This window comes from Mus caroli, chromosome 9, assembly GCF_900094665.2.
Source record: "Mus caroli chromosome 9, CAROLI_EIJ_v1.1, whole genome shotgun sequence".
NCBI classification, from domain to species: Eukaryota; Metazoa; Chordata; class Mammalia; order Rodentia; family Muridae; genus Mus; species Mus caroli.
In genome coordinates, this window is record NC_034578.1 from 15,776,595 (window position 1) to 15,799,016 (window position 22,422).

Sequence of the window (22,422 nt, forward strand, 5' to 3'; positions counted from 1 at the left end):
GTACCAATGCTAGAGATCTGTGTATAAAGGGTAAGGTATTATTGCACCGAATAAAACTCCTGAGGGCCAGTCAGTTTATGTCTTACTCTCAGGTGTTTCTTGTAGCGGGGTACAGCTTTCAGGAGTGGAAGGTTTGCCATTAGAACACACACCCCCCTTATTGACAAGGAAGAGGGGGATCAACAAATACTGTGTTTATACACACACACACACACAAATGCCTGCCACTTACCATGTGTCTGTATGTTAGTTATATAATGCTGATCCTCTATTCAATCCAGTAATTATTGCCAAGAGTCAGAATTTTTTTTTTTAATAAATGGTAAAGATACAAGTAAAACTTTTGAATTTGCCCAAGTCTAGTCTCACTTCTCATCAAATGGATGATTCAGCATTACTCAAGCCAACTCAAGGTAACTTTTTTAGTTTTGTGATCTAAGTTCCAGAGCATTCCCCTATGATTTTAAAGACATATGTAGAAGGTTCTTTCAGCTCATTGGTATAGGGGAATCCTTGTATGAGGCTCTTTAAGTTACACTTTTAAACATATTTTATTATTTGACAATTTCATACATTTGTAAATTATATCTTGATTAGACTATCCTCAACTCCTCTGTCGTAGTCACACCAAAAAATCCTCCCCTACATGTCTTCCACACACATGCAAATCTCTTTAAAAATAACGCATTGACTTCACATGGTATTACATACATGCCCATGCACATGGGGTCACCTAGACATGAGCAAAGTTTTAATGCCCGAACCACCAAAGAAAGATGAAAACTGCCCTGGCCACAACCCTCCATAATATGTCAATAGCTCTTAAATTTGGAGTAGAGACTCAAAAGTCCCTCCCCAATCCATGCTGGAATGTTAACTGGCTTGATCTTCTGTAGGTAATCACAGCTCTTGTAAGTTAATAAGTGCAAGGCAACTTCTGTTTCATGTTTGCGAAATGGAACCAAATGTGAAGATTTGAGAAAGTGTAGCTAGGCCAGGACAATATATTGAGCAAATTGTTTTGTATGTTTTATTTACTGCTATGAAGTTCAGGCTGACTTTGATTCCTGATTTTTCTGCCTCCACTTTTTGACTGGTAAGCAGTTTGTGCTTTTATTTCATATCTATTAGAACATGCTGATATATATGAATTTATATAATGTGTGTGTGTGTGTGTGTGTGTGTGAGAGAGAGAGAGAGAGAGAGAGAGAGAGAGAGAGAGAGAGAGAGAGAGAGAGAGAGACTTTTACTGGCACCAGCCACAGAATTTTATCTTAAAGCAAAATGCCAATGGGATTCTCTCTGTAGATGAGTAACAATCACTCTCTACTTTCTTATTTTGAAGCAAACTCAGGGACTATGTATACAATACACGGTATACAGAAGCCCTGCCACAGAGCTACACCATCCTGACTAATAATAATAACCAAAGCAAGCCTCAGTAAATATATTTTGTGGGAAAAAAGAAAAGTCATTTTGAGACATTTTTAATATAGTTTTTTTCCCTGACAAAGACCAAAGAAAACATCCAGCAAGCATTGTCATGGAGACAGTAACTTAAGGAGTTGAGCCAATGAGGTATATGTCATATATCTCTTTTTACTGGTTGTATTTTCTATCTTGTCCCTCGCCATTCTTGTAAGTATATATAGTTGAAATTATTTGCATAAGGAATCTAGTTACTGACTACTCATAATTCACTTTGTTGTTTCTATTCTATCTATTGTCTTAAAATATTTTATTCTTGTACTTCAGAGTAATATTTCTTCTCTGTGTCTTAAGAATATAAAAGAATGTAACTTGTGCTAAAATACTCTTATCATCACCCCTCTTGATTCTATTATCTACCGAAACCTGTCTCCTATGCTATGAAAAAATCTTCCAAGAGCCTGATTCAAGTCCTTGTTCCTCAGGCTGTAGATGAAAGGGTTTAGCATAGGAGTAACCACAGTATACATCACTGAGGCTATTGAACCCTCTCTGGATGTATAGGACATTTGAGAAGTAAGGTAGACCCCAAGGCCTGTGCCATAGAACAATGAGACCACTGAAAGATGAGAGCCACAAGTAGAAAAGGCTTTATACTTACCCCTAGCAGATGAAATGCCCACTATAGAGTTGATAATTTTAGAATATGAGAAAAGAATCCCAGACAGAGGAATAATACCTAGTAAACCAGTTACACAATAAACCAGGACATCATTGGCATATGTGTCTGAGCAGGCAAGCTTGAGAATCTGAGCAAGTTCACAGAAGTAGTGGGGTATTTCTGTTTTCTTACAGAAAGACACCCTCAAAAACATTAAAGTTTGCAACAATGAATAGGCCAGGCAGATTAGACAAGACAGTAGAAGTAGACTAACACACAAGTGAGGGCTCATGACAATCATGTAGTGCAAGGGGTGACATATGGCCACAAACCGGTCATACGCCATTACAGTCAGTAACAAACTATCCAATCCAGAAAAAAACATGAAAAAATACATCTGAGCAAGGCAGCCTTCATATGTTATGGATTTATTCTGTGTCTGGATGTTCACTAACATCTTGGGGACTGTGGTGGATATGAAGCAAATGTCTGTAAAAGATAGGTTAGAAAGAAAGAAATACATTGGAGTCTGGAGGTGGGCATCTGAGCTAATGATCAGGATGATAAGCATATTTCCTGTGATGCAGACCAGGTAAATGAAAAGGAACAGCCCAAATACAAGAGGCTGGATATCAGTTTCTTTTGAAAGTCCCAGAAGGATGAATATTGAAGTAGCTGTGATGTTTTCTTGCTCCATAAAATTTGCAGTCTTTACCTGGAAATAAGCAAACATAGTTACAATGAATGTATCATTCATTACAAAGTCATTCATGGAGTATTATATTTTATCACAGTTTTTGCTTGCTTTACAGCCCCAGACTGCTGTTTTCACCACTACCACAATGCCTTGTCCATTGCAACTTTCCTGGTTTACAGTAAATGATATCTTCTAAATAATTTCTGAGACAGAACCCGTTTTCATGAACATTTCCCCTCTGCTTTGTAGTAAATGCCTCTTAGAGTCCCAGGAAAATATAGGACAAGCAACTATTGGTTGTAGAATTTGAAAATATTTTATTAACTTGTGCTTTTGCCAGACTATCTTGTTTCATTTGATTCAAAGAAATATATTTTGAAAATTAGGAAATCTCACTATTGTTATGCAGAAGGTGTCAGTCCTCTCTAATTCATCTGTCTAACTACATCATAATATGCCTAACCCCAAAGATCAATTCAAAAGCTCCATCATACAGTTACATTTTCCTTGCATGTTTATATTATTCTTAATTTTTCTTATACTCAAGCAACTGTGTCTTCTTTATTTCATATTTCCTGCACTGCATATAATATTAAACAATGAATGCTATATTTCATGGATACCATAGACAACACATCAAAAGTATCTCATTTGCTTATCATGCACATGGCTTCACTTTGATCTTCAGCAATTTGAGAAGAAATACAAAATAAAACAAAAATTAAAATCTAAAACAAGAAAAACAGACAATCATGATAATACATTTTGCTAATTGCAGTACTGAAATAAATGAAGGAGGATCTCAGATATGAAGCAGCCTGGGCTTCTCATAGCTATATTTCCAAGAAAAATAAAAATGAAAAAGCCCTGAAATAGATTAGACAGACAGACAGACAGACAGATGTGTGTGTGTGTGTATGTATGTGAGATATGTATAATATATATCATACATACACATGTATATGTGGGGTGGAAATGTATGTGCATATTCTCCCACTGAAGCTATTCTTATTCACAAAACCTTTAGTAGGGCTAGAGATGTAGCTAGGTGTTATTGGGTACTCAGCATGTATATGACTTTGAGTTCAATCCTTAGCTCTGTAGAAACAAACAACAACCATAAACAACATATATACAATATATGTTATATATTATATGTAATATAATATTTCTTCTTTTGTAATAGATATTTTTCTTGTTCCTTAAAATCATAGTAAAACTACCATAATGTTTACATTATATTAATAGGTTATATGTCACCTAAAAGTTACTTAATATATACAGACAAGAGTATGAAATTTTAGAGAAATACTGTAGCACTTCATAGAAGGGACTTAAAGAGCCACAGATATAAAGTCATCGCATGTCTCCAAATACAGAAAAATGGCTATAAAATTACTTATTCTACAAATATCTGTTCAGTGAATGACAGTTCTACACTTCAGCTAGTTCCTTTCTACATTCAAAGTTGGAGGCAATTTTTACTTTGTTTTAAAATTTCATCTTCATTTATTTGATTTACATCTTGCTCACTACCCCTCCTCTTGATCACCTTCTCCAACAATCCCTCCCTTTGTCCTCTGAAAGGGTGGACCCCCTCTGGGTTCCTCACCACCACCCTGACATATCAGGTCGCTGCTGGGCTAGGAGTATCCTCTCCCACTGAGGCCATTATTATTCACAAAACACTTTAGTAGTGCTAGACATGTAGCTTATTATTTCTGGGTATTCAGCATGTGTATGGCTTTGAGTTCAATCCTTAACATCATAGAAGCAAGCAAACAAACAAACAACAAAACACATCACACAAACAAACAACAGAACCCATCCTGAAACCCTGTTTAGCCAAAAAGAGAGGTGAATATATTATGATTTTCAGTTGAGCATAAAGGGCATGACAGTGTATCTAAATTTATTTCATTTTGAAGGCTTTAGTTTATGATTAGATACTAATTTCTGGGTTGTGATGGAATTTCTCAGTATCAGTATGACTGTCTTCAATTTTATCCATAAATTATATAAGAATTTTCTTCCTTTGGATTAAAATGTCCTTTGCAACATTCATGGTCTTACTTTCAACCCTCATGAAGAACATTTCTCCTGATTGAGAAAGCCTTTAGATATTGGGTGGGATGTATATTGACACTTTATCTCTTCCTCCTTTTCTTAACTGTCTATTATTGGATTCACCAGTGCATGTCAGGCCATATAATAGGACTGTGGATAAAAAGGCAAGTGAGCAGGGACAATAATGGAGCAAAGACTGAAGGAAAGGCCATCCAGAGGCTTCCCCACTGTCTGATCTATTCCATTCACAGACACCAACCCCTGACATTATCGCTGACACCAAGATGTGCTTGCAGATAGAAGCCTGGTATGGCTTTCCTCTGAGAGGCTCTGCCAGCACCTGAATAAGACAGATGCATATACAGCCAATCAGTGGACTGAGCCTGGGGAATGAAATGGAAGAGTTAGGCAAATGGCAGAAGGAGCTGAAGGGGAGTGCAACCCCATATGAAGAACAACAGTACTAATTAACTGGATCCCTCAGAGCTCTGATGGACTAAACCACCAACCAAAGAGTAGATATGGACCAGTTAATGGCTCCCCGTACATATGTAGCAGATAATTTGGGAGGCTAAAGTGGGAGAATAACAAGTTTGAGCTTAGCCATAGACACTGTCTTAAAAAGAAGAATCTTTGGTGCTTTCTGTCTTTTTGAAGCTTTAAGAGATACAAATATAGTTTTTGACTTGCTTTCAGTAGTTCTGGTCAAGATCCATGTGAATCAGTTTAGCAATAAGATTCTTAACTATGTTAGGAACAGTAATTGTTCAATCTGAAGAAATTCCATATCAGCTTGTTCAAAATCCAAATTAAGATTGTTTTGAGATTCTTTCTCTTCCCCAGTAATATTGTCTACCACCAAGAAAGCAAATGTTCACAAAGAACATGAGGAAAGCAAAACCTTTAACTTAAGCATCTACTATGGACATCAGTGTGGAAGTTTCTCAACTAAATATGGAAAAACAATATATATCAGCTCCACTAGTTTTACATATACTTAAAAGTCTCTAGATTCCACCACCAAGATCTGTGTATACCAGTGCACATTTCTATTGTATTCATAATACCCAGGAAATAGAAGCAGACTCAGCATTTATCAACTGATTAAAGGAAAATGAAAATTTGCATTTGTGTACTAGAATTTTATTCATCATACAATTATTAAAAAATAGATGGAATTTGCAAAATATTGTTAAGTAATTAGATTTCCAAAGATATATTCCATGTTTCCCATGATCTTATCTGTGTATCCTAGATGTGTGTGTGTGTGTGTGTGCGCGTGCGCGAGTGCATTTTTGTATGGGTGTATGTTTGTAGAGGCCATAAATCTAGACAGGAATTCTTGAAAGGAAAAATATAAAGCTCTTAAAGGAAAGGAGTAATAAAATGCATGTCATATGAAAATAGAAGGCAAAATACTGGGAGTTTAAAGGCTTAAGTTACAGGAGAGATTGTGAAATGAAGAAATAGAGACTTGGATACTAGATATAACTTAAGTAAACAAACAAACAAACAAACAAACCCCACAAAATAACTACTTTATAAAGTAAGGAAAAATCCACTCAGTATCTTACAAACCTAGAATATCATAACAAAGTCATAGTACTTATCAACAATCTTCTCCTGGAGTTTCCACTTAGTTATCTAGAAAAAAAAAAAAAAACTTGATAATTTCAATTTTGTATACTACTACAATGCTGGAGATAGAACCGAGGAGAAGAACCTCACTACTGGGCTATATTCTTGTATTTCTACACTTTAAGCTACACTTTATGGATACTCACAATTAACAGGGAGGACCATTTCACTTCCATTGTTCTTTGAAGAGTGTAGGACTATGCTCACAAAAATGTCCCCTTGGGTAAATGCATTCAAATGAGTTTGTAAATAGAGTTTTAAAAAGAGGCCCTAAAACTTTGAGGAAAGTGAAAAGAATTGAGACCTCAAGAAAGAAATAAGGCAGTGGGGCATAGTAGAGCTTGGAGATTCCTGTACTGCTGTTTATTTGAATTCGGTGCAAGTTATCTATCTATCTCAATATGTCTTACAATCTATAAGGAATTTGCACATGTGGAAGCTTTGGTGACCTTCTTACCTTTGCTTTATCACTTTCTTTTCAAAGCTCTGACACCACCATGGAAATTCTGAAAACTGGACTTTTACTATCATTCCATTTTCTCAATGGAAAGCATTATGTGCCCAGCAGCAGAGAAGATTCTAGAAATTTCTGGGAGAAACTCATACCTGAACAAGGCTATTATCCCTTTACATAGTTACAGAGCTATTATTTGGAGAATTACTTATCTCATCTCTCATTAAATAAATCACTGTTTGATTGTATATTTCTATAGTTTCATACTTGGGAGCAAGGGAACTGATTTATTCTTCTACGTTTTCCCTGGGAGAGTAGAGTTTGAACCAAATAGAAGATTCACCTTCTCCAGTGGCTCAGTCCAGTTCAATTAGACTTTTTCTTCTTAATTTTCTTCTTGCATATGGCCTCTGGAGTACCTGTTTCCCTTAGGAATAGCTCATTCATTCTGGCTCTAGAATCTCTACAATGCTAACCATTTAAAAAAAAAGAAAAAATAATAACTTTGACATCAAGATCCTAATGAGTTCTGTAAGAAACCTAAGAATGTATGTATATATATATATATATATATATATATATATATATATATATATATATATAGTGTTTAAATTATAATATATATATATTGTTTAAATTATAATAAACATCAAACAGATTTTTTTTAAATTTAATTGAATCTACCAGTGAATTCAGAATAAAGGACAGACACTGAATGTTTATACACAATGAAAACAAATGTGTTAAAGTTTTTTTGTGACAAAGTTTTTAAATAAAGGAAGAAAGATTATGTAGTATTCTTTCTGTAGTTTCTGCTCTTGGCTAGCTGACAATTGCTTTTATGCTATCGTGCAGCTCCATAGAATGATAAAAGACTTATAGGAAGCAAGTTGTTCACTTCCTGCCAGAAAAAAAAAAAAAAAGAGAAGGTAACTTGGAGAGTGTAAAATACCTTTACAAGGTCTACCCAAACAGCTCACTTTCCCAATCATGTCTTATATTCTATAGTTTCTACAAACTGGCAGTATTTTTCTTAATTATGCACATACCCATAAATCAACCAGTTGATAAACTCAGAATCTTTATAATCTGGAGACTTCCAGAATGCCCCATATCTGGCTATTCAATTAGGGCTCAAATCTTAAAACCTTGAGCTTTGCGGGATGATTAAGATCCAAGCAACAAAAATACAAATTTTATAAATTTCTGAATTCTAGTTCTTAATGTGGAATTTGGTGACATTCTGTGCTTTGTTGATGTCATTTCATAAATGACACCTTCTATTTCCCCTTTATAGGTACAGATTGAATTTTTTAATGTTAGTGTCATTTGAAAAGTGATAGCTGCTTTTAAAAATTATTGAAAATATTTTTAATGCACTACATTCTAGCTATAGTTGTTAAGCTGGAATGCCTGTTTACTCATGTACAAGTTGGGAAACCCCATCTACCATCCTTCTCTCAACTCCACCGGAATAAAGAAAACTCTCTAACTCAAACAGAGAACACTCTGGGCTAGCATGTCATCAGCATTCATCATTTCCACATTTTCAGCAACTCACACAAGAGTGCCTAAACAGGGGGTTAGTTTTTGACCATGGATGGGCACAGTACCAGCTCCTAACAGACACATCAACTACTCGCCCAACCTCTATAAAACCCTTTCTTCTTAGCCCATATGGGCAACTTCATTGACCTCCACCTGCAAGATTGGTGAGCCCACCAGAAAACTGGTTCCTAATAAACCCGCTTTATTTACTTTGAATCTGGTATAAGCTGGCCTCTATCTAAGAAACTGAGGGAAAGAAAAATCCTATCAATAAATAAATACTCTGGTCCCAAATCCTCCCTCTTACTACCTGCCTCCCTGACAATAAGGAACTACCCATTTCTGCCACATTTTAGAAAACCATCAGGCATCTAAGGTATAATAATAAATAATATAATTAATATAATATGATATAATTAATATAATAAATCAATATAAATAATATGATCAAACAAAAACAATCATAATAGGACAAAAACAGAAGTTAAAGGGCCAAAGAATGAGCAGAAGAAACACATAAAGACACAGAGTCACACACTTGCAAACACAGGAATCTCACACACACAAAACACACACACACACAGAGAGAGAGAGAGAGAGAGAGAGAGAGAGAGAGAGAGAGAGAGAGAGAGAGAGAGAACTAGAAGGCATAATACATACATAAAGGACCTTGGGGAAGGGGGCAGAAAAAGTAAAACCTTGAGAAAATATTATGAAATAAAGAACCTCCGAGCTGGGCGTGGCAGCACACACCTTTAATCTCAGCACTCGGGAAGGCCAGCCTGGTCTACAAAGTGAGTTCCAGGACAGCCAGGGCTATACAGAGAAACCCTGTCTTGAAAAAACAAAAAAAAAAACAAAAAAAACAAAAAACAAACAAACAAACAAAAACCCTCCAAAGATGTCCTAGTCATCATTTCTTGTTGCTGTAAAGAAACATTATGGTCTAAAACAATGTGAGGAGGAAAGAAATTACTTGGCTTACACTTTCACATCATATACTCCAGCACTGAAAGAACTCAGGACAGGAACTCAAATCAGGCAGGAACCTGGAGGGAAAAGATGCTAACTGGCTCATTCCCAATGTATTGCTCAGATGGCTTCCTCATAGAACCCAGAACCACCAGCCCAGGAATAGTAATACCCACAATGGACTTCCTCAGCCATTCACTAGTTAAGATGTCTTATGCTGGGAAGTGGTGGTGTATGTCTTTAATCCCAGCACTTGGGAGGCAGAGGCAGGCAGATTTCTGAGTTCACGGCCAGCCTGGTCTACAGAGTGAGTTTCAGGACAGCCAGAGTTATACAGAGAAATCCTGCCTCGAAAAACCAAAAAGAAGAAGAAGAAGAAGAAGAAGAAGAAGAAGAAGAAGAAGAAGAAGAAGAAGAAGAAGAAGAAGAAGAAGAAGNAAAAAGAAGAAGAAGAAGAAGAAGAAGAAGAAGAAGAAGAAGAAGAAGAAGAAGAAGAAGAAGAAGAAGAAGAAGAAGAAGAAGAAGAAGAAGAAGAAGTCATATACCTTGAACTTATGGAGTCATTTTCTTATTTGAGGTTCCCTCCATTCACATAACTCTAGGTTGTGTCAAGTTGTTATAAAACTAACCAGAATAAATGATCCCTTGGAAAGTTGATATTCAAATACATCACTGTTAAGCCACAACTTTTCTTTCCTTGTTCATCCCAAAGATCACTCATTAATATTAACACCACAACATAAAATATTTTTAAACTTAAAAATTCTCAGAGTCTTTACAAACTCAAACACTTTAACTTCATTTTAAAAGTGCAAAATATTTTGTAAAACCTAAGATCATTTAAAAAATTTAGTCTCTCTGAAAGGCTTTGTGTCACCATTTCACTAGCATACATTGAAGGCAGGACAGAATTGTAGATGACTTGGTGCTTATCTTTCTCTTGTGGAGTAGTTTCCCATATTAAGAACATGGCCCATATGAGGTGAAAGTTCTAGGTAGATATCAGCTTAACTTACCCTGTTGTATAGGTATTGTCTTCAGCAATATGGCCTTGCTCTTAGTCTATTGAGAGCAACCTATATATGTGGCAAAAGCTTGGATACTTGTGGGATTACATGGGAGACATTTGGCCAGCAACAGAATTAGATGTAATTCATTTTCAGTACTGGAAACTTCTTTTGGAAACAAAAGATAACAAGTTGGGGGTATTTATCCCCTATTATTTGGTGATTTCATTTATTTTGCATATATATGTATTGCCATTCCACTGCAAAAACAGAGAAGATATTTGGTCAACCATGTTCATTACTGCTCTATTGCTAATACCCAGGAATTGGAAACACCTTATATATTCTCAATAGATGGATGGATAAGGAAAGTGATATATATATATATAATCTATTCTATTTCTGCTGAAGAGGGAGATCTATTCCTTTTACCTGGACCCTTGTTCATTATGTAATCTCTTTAGTTCAATGTTTTGTAGGTTCCTTATCATTGACTTAAATGGTACTACTACATATAAATGAATACATACAATATTTATTGTTCCTGGTCTGGTTACTTCACTCAGGATGGATTTTCCCCCCCTTGTTCCATCCATTAACCTGTGACTTTTATAATTTTTTTCCTTTTTCTTTTCTTTTTTTCAATCTTTTATTTTTTTATTTATTTAACACTCCAAATTATATTCCTCTTCTGGTCTACCCTCCCACTGTTCCACACCCCTACTTTCTCCCCATCTCCTGTCTCCACAAGGATGTCCCCAACCCCCAACCCCACCCGACCCCACCCCACCCCACCCCACCCCACCAGACCACTAAGCTCCCTGGGGCCTATATTCTCTTGAGGGTTGGGTGCATCTTCTCTGACTGAACCCAGTCCTGGCAGTCTTCTGTATATGTGTTGGGGGCCTCGTATCAGCTGATGTATGCTGCCAGGTTAGTGGTCCAGTGTTTGAGAGATGTCAGGGGTCCAGGTTAATTGAGACTGCTGGTTCTCCTACAGGATCTCCCTCCTCCTCAGCTTCTTCTAGCTTTTCCCTAATTCAACTAGAGATCAGCAGCTTCTGTGCACTGGTTGGGTGTAAACATCTGCATCTGACTCTTTAAGCTGCTTGTTGGGTCTTTTGGAGGGTAGTCATGATAGGTTCCTTTTTTGTGACGAGAACATAGCCTCAGTAATAGGGTCTTTCAGGCCTTGGGGCCTCTCCTTGAGCCAGATCCCAATTTGGGTCTGCTACTGGACCTTCTTTTCCTCAGGCTCTTCTCTGTTTCCATCCATGCAATTCTTTCAGACAGGAACAATTATGGGTCAGAGATTTGACTGTGGAAAGGCAACACCATCCCTCACTTGATGCCCTGTTATTCTGCTGGAGATTGAGTCTACAAGTTCCTTCTTCCCACTGTATGGCATTTCATCTAAGGTCACTCCCTTTGAATCCTAAGAGTCTCTTGCTTCCCAGGTCTCTGTTGCATTCTGGAGCCCTCACCCCCACCCCTACCCCCAGCCCAACCTCCTATCTCCTGAGGTTGCTTGTTTCCATTCTTTCTGCTAAGGTTCCAGAGACAGTATCCAAATGAACAAAATCAGAAATGAAAATGGAGGCATAACAACAGAAATGGAAGAAATTTTAAAAATCATCACATTCTACTAAAAAAGCCTATACTCCACAAAACTGGAAAAATATAGATGAAATAGGTGGTTTTGTAGACAGATATTACATACCAAAGTTAAATCAAGAGTGGGTAAACTGTCTAAACAGGCCCACACCACATGAAGAAATGGAAGAAATCATTAAAAACCTTCCAACCAAATATAGCCCAGGACCAGATGGATTTAATGCAGAATTCTACCAGAACTTCAAAGAAGACATGATAATAATATTCTTCAAACTATTCCATAAAATATAAACAAAACGAACACTACCTAATTGATTCTATGAAGCCACTATTACTCTGATACCTAAACCATACAATGGCCCAAACAAAAAGGAGGACTGCAGACCAATCTCATTTTTCAATATCGATGCAAAAATACTCAATAAAATACTTGTAAACCAAATCCAAGAACACATCAAAACCATAATTAACTACAATCAAGTAGGATTCATTCCGGGGATGCAAGGTTGGTTCAATATACAAAAATCCATTAACAATCCACTATACAAACAAACTCAAAGAAAAAAATACATACGATTAACTCCTTAGATGCAGAAAAATCATTTAACAAAATACAACATCCTTTTAATGTTAAAAGTATTGGAGTGATCAGGAATTCAAGGCCCATAACTAAACATAATAAAAGCAATTTATGGCAAACAAACAGCCAATATCAAATTAAATGAAGACATACTTGAAGCAATCCCATGAAAATTGGGATAAGACAAGAATTCCTACTCTCCTCATATCTCTTCAACATAGTACTCGAAGTGCTAGCTACAACAAGACAACAAAGAGATCAAGGGGATATAAATTGGCACAGAAGAAATAAAGGTATTATTTGTAGATGACATGATAGTATATATAAGTGACCCCAAAATTCTACCAGAGAACTTCTCCAGCTGCTAAACAACTTCAGCAAAGTGGCTGGATATAAAATTAACTCCAATAAATCAGTAACTTCCTTTATACAAATGATAAAAACTCTGAGAAAGAAATTAAGGAAACAACTACCTTCACAATAGCCACAGATAATATAAAACATCTTAGGGTAACTCTAATCAAGCAAGTGAAAGACTTGCATGACAATAACTTGAAGTCTCTCAAGAAAGAAACCAAAGAAGATCTCAGAAAATGGAGAGATCTCTCATGCTCATGTATTGACAGAATTATTATAGTAAAAAAATAGTCATCCTACCAAAGGCAATCTACATATTCAATGCAATCCCAATCAAAATCCTAACACAGTTCTATAAAGACATGGAAAAAGAGAAAATCACTCTGCAGGACCCAGAATATCATAAAACTTGAAAAAAGTTGGAAAATGAGAAAATCCCACTGTAGGACTCAGAATTACGAAAAAAAACTCGAAAAACATGGAAAAAGAGAAAATCACTCTGCAGGACCCAGAATATCATAAAACTTGAAAAAAGTTGGAAAATGAGAAAATCCCACTGTAGGACTCAGAATTACGAAAAAAAACTCGAAAAACATGGAAAAAGAGAAAATCTCAACTTCATCTAGAAAGGCAAAAAACAAAAACAAAAAAACAAAAACAAAAACAACCACAAAAAAACAGGATAGTGAAAATAATCCTTAACAACAAAACAACAGCTTGGGGAATCACCAGGCCTGAACTCATGCTTTACTACAGAGTAATAGTGATAAAAACTACACAGTATTGGTACAGAGACAGACACATATATCAATGGAATAGAACTGAGGACCACAAAATAAAAACACATGTATGGACACTTGATCTTTGACAAAGAAGGCAAAAATATACAATCGAAAAAAGAAAGCATCTTCAATAAATGGTCCAGATCTAACTGGCTGTCTGTATGTAGAAAAATGAAAATAGACCTATATTTGTCACCATGCACAAAGCTCAAGTCCAAGTGGATCAAGGACCTCAACACAAAACCAGATACACTGAATCTAATAGAAAAGAAAGTGGGAAAGAACCTTGAACATATTGGCACAGGGAGAAATTTCCTAAACAGAACTCCAATGGTTCATCTCTAAGATTAAGAGTTGTTAAATGGGACCTCATAAAACTGGAAAGCTTCTGTAAGTCAAAGGACATAGTCAATAAGTCAAATTGGCAACCTACAGATTAGGGAAACATCTTCTTTAAACCCCACATCTGAGAGAGGGCTGGTGTCCAAAACATATAAATAACTCAAGAAGCTAACCACCAACAAAATCAAACAACCCAATCAAAAAATGAGATATAGAACTAAACCGAGAATTCACAACAGAGGAATCTCAAATGGCTGAGAAGCACCTAAAGAAATGTTCAAAGTCCTAAGTGATCAGAGAAATGCAAATAAAAATGACCTTGAGATTCCACCTTACACCAATCAGAATGACTAAGATCAAAACCTCAGGTAAAAACATATGTTGGTGAGGATGTGGAGAAAGAGGAACACTTCTCCTCTGCTCTTGGAAAAGTAAACTGGTACAACCACTCTGGAAATCAATCTGGAGGTTCCTCAGAAAATTGGAAATTGATCTACCTGAAGAACCAGCTATTTCACTCTTGGGAATATACCCAAAAGATGCCCCACCATGCCACAGGGGCACATGTTCCACTATGTTCATAGCAGCCTTATTTGTGATAGCCAGAATCTGGAAACAACCCAGATATCCTATGATAGTAGAATGATACAGAAAATGTGATTTACTTACACAATGGAATACTACTCAGTTATTAAAAATGAAGACATCATGAGTGTTTCAGCAAATTGATGGAGCTAGAAAATATCATTGTGAGTGAGGTAACTCAGAGCCAAAAGTACATGCATAGTATGTACTCACTAGTAAGTGAATATTAGCCAAAAAACAAACAAATATGTACATAATACCCAAAATACAGTCCACTGAACTCAAAAAGCTCAATAAGCCAAAGGGTCCAAGTAAGGACACCTCAGTCCCACTTGGGAGGGAGAGAAATGTAATCACAAGGTTGGAGAGAGAGAGGGAGAGAACTGGGAGGGGAAGTGTATGTGAGGCAGGGGTGGAAGAGAGGAACTTCATCTGGTATTGGGTGAGGAGAAAGGATTTTATTTTCTTTACTGGCTGAGTAATATACATTTGTATAACTGTAACATATTTTCACAATCTATATCTATATCTATATCTATATCTATATCTATATCTCTATCTCTATCTCTATCTCTATCTCTATCTCTATCTCTATCTCTATCTCTATCTCTATCTCTATCTCTATCTCTATCTCTATCTCTATCTNTCTATCTCTATCTCTATATCTATATCTATATCTATATCTATATCTATATCTATATCTATATCTATATCTATATCTATATCTATATATATATATATATATATATATATATACATAGGATGTTTCTAATTCCTGGCTTTAAGCAATAAAGTAACAATGGATGTGGTTGACCAAATGTCTCTAGTGGAATAGGCTTATGCCCAAGAGTGGTATAGCTGGATTTATAGGTAGATCAATTCCTATATTAGTATAGAGCTAGCAAAGTGATTTTTCTAAAGGTTATACAAGTTTTCAGTCTAATCAGCAATGGTTGACTATTCGATTCATTCTACATCCTCAGCAACATGAACAATGATTTGTTTTATTGGCCATTCTGAGTGTATGATGAAATCACAAAGTAATACTAATTTGCATTTACCTAATGGCTAATGTTGTTGACTTATATCTTAAATGCTTATGATCCATTTGAGCTTCCTTCTTTGAGAATATCTCTTTAGGATTATACCCCACTTTTACAATTTGGTTTCTTGTTTTTATCATGTACAATTTGGGTCTTTATATAGTTTGGATTTTATAGCTTTCTATAAAATATGGAGTTTGTAAACATATTTTCACGTTCTGTAGCCCCCCTCCTTTCCTGGAATGGTCAGATAGGATCTAGGCTGTTGTTTCAATTTTCTTATATTTTTTGAAACTTGCTCTGTCTCCCCTTGTGTGGCCAATATTGGAGAAATTCCCATAAGCTTATTGAGAAGAAGTTATACTCTTTTGTGTTTGAGTAGTGTTCTGTAAATATCTATTACATCCTTTAGGTCTGTGATAAAAATTAGCTCCAACATTTATATTTTCAGTTTTTGTCTGGATGACCAGTGTTTTGGTGAATATGTAGTATTGAAATCACACACTCTCCATGTGTGAGAGTCAATATGTAATTTAAGATGTATGAACTTGCGTGCCTTTGTATGGGTATGTATATATCAAGAATTGTAATATCCTCTTGGTGGATTTTTCCTTTCATGAGTATGTAGTCTTCTAATTGGTTGTGTTTTGAATTCTATTTATGCAGATATTAAAATGACTATACTAGTTTCCTTCTTAGGTGTATTCGCTTATTGGCTTATAATATCTTTTTTCCATAATTTTACCTTGACGTAATGTCTATCTTTGACATCAGTGTGTTTCCTGGATGCAGTAAAAATACGGATTTTATTTTTGAATCCAATGCGTTGGGGATTGGAAAACCTTGCTGTTAAGAGTTATCAGTGAGCAGTATTTGTTAATTCTTGTTATTTTTTTGTTGTGGTGTGTGCTTGTTCTTATTTGATGTGCTTGCTTGGCATTATATGTCCCTTTTGTTTTCTTAGGTGTGGTTAACCTGTTTACATTGTAGGTTTTCTTCTCATGCTTTCTGTAGGTCTGGATGTATAGATGATGATTGAATTTTAGTTTTTATCATGGAATGACTTTCTTTATCCTTATCTTGTGATTGAAATTTTTTCTAGGAATGATAGTCAGGGATAATATTTGAGGTCTCCTGAAGTTTGTAGAACATTCATCCAGCCTTTCTGGTTTATAAGAGTTTCCATTGATAAGTAAGATGTTAGGCTACTAGGTTTGCATATATGTTTGTTGTTTTTTATTTCTTTGCAACTTTTTTTCATTAATTAACTTATTTCTTCAATTTACAACCTTATTGCTGCCCCCTCCTGTTCCCTCCTCACGTAGTCCCCCAACCACTCCTTTCTATGAGACAGTGTGGCTACCACTGGGTATCTCCCCAACCCAGAGCACAAAGTTTTGTGTAGAGTTAACCAATCATCCCTTACTGAGTCAACAGAAGGCAGCCCAATTAGGGGAAAGGATTTCACAGACAGACAAAAATTTTAGGGACATTCCTGTTCCAGTTGTTTGAAACCCACATGAAGAATGAGCTGAATGTCTGTTACATGTGTGCTAGAGTCCTAGACCCAGACACTGTATGCTACTTGTTTGGTGGTCCAGTCTCTGAGAGCACTAAGGGCCTAGCTTAGTTAACACTTTGGGGCCCTCAATCCTTCCCCCAACTCATCTATAAGAGTGCCCAAGCTCCATCCTATGTTTGGATATGGGTTTGTGTATTTGTTCCAGCCAGTTCCTGGAGGAAGCCTCTGAGAGGACAGTCATACTAGGCTGCTGTCTGCAAGCATAACAGAACATCATTAACAGAGTCAGTGTTGATGCTTGCTGATGGGATGGGTCTCTATGAATTTTGTATTTTGATTATTGTATACCACAGGGAATTTCTTTTCAGTCTAGTCTGCTTGCTGTTCTGTATGTTTATTCATAAGCATTTTGTTCTTTAGTTTAGGTAGAATTTACTGCTTGATTTTGTTGAAAATATTTGCTGTGGTTTTGTAATTTATATTCCTTCCTCTATTTCTGTTACTTGTAGATTTGCTCTTTTCATAGTGTCTCAGATTTTCTGGATGTGTTGTGTCTGGATTTTTAAAAAAATTATTATATATTTTCTCCTGTCCACACTTTCCCACAATATGCCAAATATAGCCCAGGTCTCATGTCCAGAAGTAGAAAGAGCATTGTGAAAATGATTGGCTTTCCAAAATCTGTTTATAGATTCAATGCGACCTTAATCAAAATCCCTATCTCAATCTTCACAAAAACAGATAATATCTCCCCTAAAACACATATAGAATCATAAATGATTCCAGATGCCCAAACCAATCTGCATAGGAGGGAGATGAAGAAATTTCTATTCTATATGCTAAGATATATTACTGAGCCATAAAATCAAAATCATCATAATATTGGCACAATAAGACATGTAGAATAATTATGCAAATCAAGTATGAGTATATGTATCTCAGTCCAGAATTATTAGCAATGATTCCAACATCATATGCAGGAGGGGAAAGAGCCTTGTCAGTAAATGGTGATGGAAAAACTGGATTTCCAGATGCAAATGAATGAAATTATACCTCTGTCTATTACATTACATAAAAATAACTCCAAATTGAAAGAGGAACACTTCTCCATTGCTGGTGGGATTGCAAGCTGGTACAACCACTCTGGAAATCAGTCTGGCAGTTCTTCAGAAAATTGGACATATTACTACTGGAAGACCCAGCAATATATTCTGATCATATACCCAGAAGATGCTCCAACTTGTAATAAGGACACATGCTCCACTATGTTCATAGCAGCCTTATTTATAATAGCCAGAAGTTGGAAAGAACCCAGATGTCCCTCAACAAAGGAATGGACACAGAAAATGTGGTACATTTACACAATGGAGTACTACTCAGAAATTAAAAGCAAACTCATCCATTGATGGTGGGATTGCAAGCTGGTACAACCACTCTGGAAATCAGTCTGAAGTTCCTCAGAAAATTGGACATAGAACTACCTGAGGACACAGCTATATCACTCCTGGGTCTATACCCAAATTATTCTCTAACATAGCAATGATACATGTGCTACTATGTTCATAGTAGCCTTATTTATAATAGCCAGAAGCTGGAAAGAACTCAGATATCCTTCAACAGAGGAATGGATACAGAGAATGTTGTACATTTACACAATGGTGCACTACTTAGCTATTAAAAACAATTACTTCATGAAATTCTTAGGCAAATGGATGGAACTAGAAAATATCATCCTGAGTAATGTAACCCAATCACAAAAGAACATATGTGGTATGTACTCACTGAGAAGTGAATAATAGCCCAAAAGCTCAGAATACCCAAGATACAATTCATAGACCACATGAAGCTCAAGAAGAAAAAAAGACCAAAGTGTGGGTGTGTCGGTCCTTCTTAGATGTAGAACAAAATACTTCCAGGAGCAAATACAGAGACAAAGTGTTGAGCAGAGACTGAAGGACAGGCCATGCAGAGACTGCCACACATGGGGATCCATTCCATATACAGTCATCAAATGCAGATACTATTGTGGATGACAAGAAGTACATGCTGAAAGGAGCCTGATATAACTGTCTCGTAAGAGGCTCTGACAGAGTCTGTCAAATACAAAGGCAGTTGCATACAGCCAACCATTGAACAGAGCACGGGATCCCCAATGGTGGAGTTAGAGAAAGGGCTGAAAGGAGCTGAAGGTGTTTGCAACTCCATAGGAAAAGCAATAATATCAACCAACTAGACCCCTGACCCTCAGAGCTTCCAGAAACTAAACCACCAACCAAGGAGTATACATGGAGGAACCATGGATCCAGCTTTATATATAACAGAGGATGGCTTTGTCAGGTAGTAATGGAAGGAGAGACCCTTGGTCCTGTGAAGGCTTAATGCCCTAGTGTAGGTGAATATGAGGGCATGGGGCTGGGAGTGGGTGGGTTGGGGAACATCCTCATAGAAGCAGGTGGACAGCAAATTGGATAGGGGTGTTTTGGGGGGAAAATGGCAAAGGGGATAACATTTGAAATGTAAACAAATAAAATATCCAATAAATAATGGCTGTTTTGATATCCAATACAAAAAATAAATAAATAAGATTATATCTAATGAATCTAATGAAGAACCCAGACCAAAAAAGACAATCATTGCATAATCTTTTATCTAAGTCTTATAGCACAAAATATTCAAATGTGAGAACATATTCTGGAGAAACTGACCAAACCTGGAAATTAAATGTGGCTCTTACCAGAGTAGTAGTTTTGGGTAGCTACAAAGAAGGAAAGAGTAGTATACAAGAGACCTGATTAGGGAAAGGAAATGTGGGCTATCTCTTTAAATACTGAAGATTTATGGAGGAAGGTTAAAAAAAATGGAAAGGATATTTGAAATTTTATTAAACAAAACACTTTTTTTTTGTCGAGACAGGGTTTATCTGTATAGCCCTGGCTGTCCTGGAACTCTCTCTGTAGATCAGGCTGGCCTCAAACTCAGAAATCTGCCTGCCTCTGCCTTCCAAATGCTGGGATTAAAGGCATGCATCACAAAACACTTTTAATTATATAATTAATTGTATAAAACTTCTAATACACACACAATTCTGTATATATATACATATATACATATATTCATATATGTAATATATACATATATCCATATATATACAGAATTTTGTGTGTGTGGATAGATAGATAGATAGATAGATAGATAGATAGATAGATAGATAGATAGATAGGGAATACATTCTTACCTGGGCTAAGAATTTTCCCTTAAAGAGCCAAAACTGCCTTAAAAAATCCCTAATAGGAGATATGAGAATCCTTCATTTCAGCTGATAAGGCTTATTCAAGACATCAGAAACTGTAAGGCAGCCCCAAATTAATGTTTTTCTTTATAAGAGTTTCTGTGGTCAAATTTTTTCCTCACAGCAATTAAATGGTAACTAGGACTGACACCAAGCAAGTCATTTGGTAGATTATCAGCAAAGCTGCCTAGTATGTTGGGTTTTATACATTAGAAAATATTGAAAATTACCCTGGAGCTCCATTGTCTGACCATTTAAAGGCCAGTGTTCATTACGCCTGCCCAACAGTAACCAACCAGATTAGATCCCTCACTCCCATACCTCTGCCTTTCCCCAAGGGCATGCCTAGGTACCCCCAGTTACTTGCACCCTATCACTTGATGTCCATTGTCTGGTCACTGCTCTGCCAGCTTCCATCAGGCAAGCCAAACAAGGAACATTTATGCCACCCCAACAAAGAATAACAAAGTCAGGCCCCTTCCCCCATATTTCCTGGCTAATCACCTGGGAAATACCCAGATGCCCTAAGCTACCTGTGGGTTGTCCTCACAAGCTTCATTGTCTAGTCACCACTCTGCCCGTCTCCATCAAGACAACTGAACAACAAACATCTAGGCCTACAAGTAAGACCTGATACACCAAGAACATCCACTCCCAAGCTGCCCAACAGGAATGTGCTGCATTGTAAACATTCAGAATAGGACTAACTTACCAATACATGCTACAACAAGAACATCCAGCCAGGGACAATCAGATGGTGAGAGGCCATAATAAGGACACAAACATGAAGATCTAGGGTAACTTGGCACATTCAGGGTAAAGCTGTCCCATTTCAGCAAACCCGGGATATTCTAACACAACTGAAGCAAAAGAAATCCAAACTTATAATCATGACTACAAGAATTAATGATTATTGGTCATTAATATTTTTCAAACCAATAGACACATTTCCCCAATAAAAAGACACAGACTAACAGAATGGATTCTTCATTCTGTTGCATACAAGATACATATCTCAGCAACAAGGTAGAAATTACTTCAGAGTAAAGGGCTATACAATTTTTTCCAAAGCAAACAGACAAAAGCCGAAAGCTGGGGTGGCCATTCTAATATCAAATGAGACAGACTTTCAATCAAAAGTAATAAAAACAGATGGGGAAGGACACTTCATACTCATCAAAGAACTAGATCCACCCAGATGACATCTCAACTCTGAACATCAATGTCCCAAACACAAGACCTCTACTTCCATAGAAGAAACATCACTAAAACTTAATCAACACATTGGACCCCAAACATTTTAATAGTGGCAGATTTCAGCATCCCACTCTCACCAATGGACAGGTTATTATGACAGAAACTAAATAAAGAAAGGAGACTAACAGGGGTTATTAGTCAAACTGATCTAAAAGATTTCTACAGAACCTTTCACTCAAACTGAAAATAATATACCTTCTCAGACCTCATGGAAACTTCTCTAAAATTAACCATATAATCAGTTTCAAAGTAAGTCTCACAGATATAATAAAAATAATTCCATGTATCTTATCATACCAACAGGATGAAAGCTGAACTTCAGCAACAACAGAAATAAAAGAAAGCCAACAAATTCATGGAAATTGAACAACTCTGTACTCAATGGTCACTGGTTCAGGGAGGAAATAAAAAAGAAATCAATTTCTAAGGTATCAATAGCAATGAAGACACAACATATCTAAACATATAGAACACAATAAAAGCAGTCCTAAGAGTAAAGTTATATAACTAAATGTCTTCATGAAGAAATTAAAGAGCTCTTAAACTAGCAATTTAAAGGTACACTTGCAAGCTCTAGGA

The 22,422-nt window shown here is 36.4% G+C and overlaps 1 protein-coding gene across 1 annotated transcript; it reads right to left on the reverse strand.

Moving 5' to 3' along the window:
• Positions 1-1,712: 1,712 nt before the first annotated feature.
• Positions 1,713-2,789, reverse strand: LOC110301454 (olfactory receptor 7D4-like). The gene has a single exon (XM_021171918.2). It carries the CDS (start codon positions 2,784-2,786, stop codon positions 1,845-1,847), a length of 942 nt encoding a protein of 313 aa, XP_021027577.1. The 5' UTR covers positions 2,787-2,789; the 3' UTR covers positions 1,713-1,844.
• Between the last annotated feature and the right edge of the window lie 19,633 nt (positions 2,790-22,422).

Coding starts and splice junctions, on each gene's coding strand:
- LOC110301454 (XM_021171918.2), bottom strand. CDS start 2,786: ATGGAGCAAGAAAACATCACAGCTACTTCAATATTCATCCTTCTGGGA.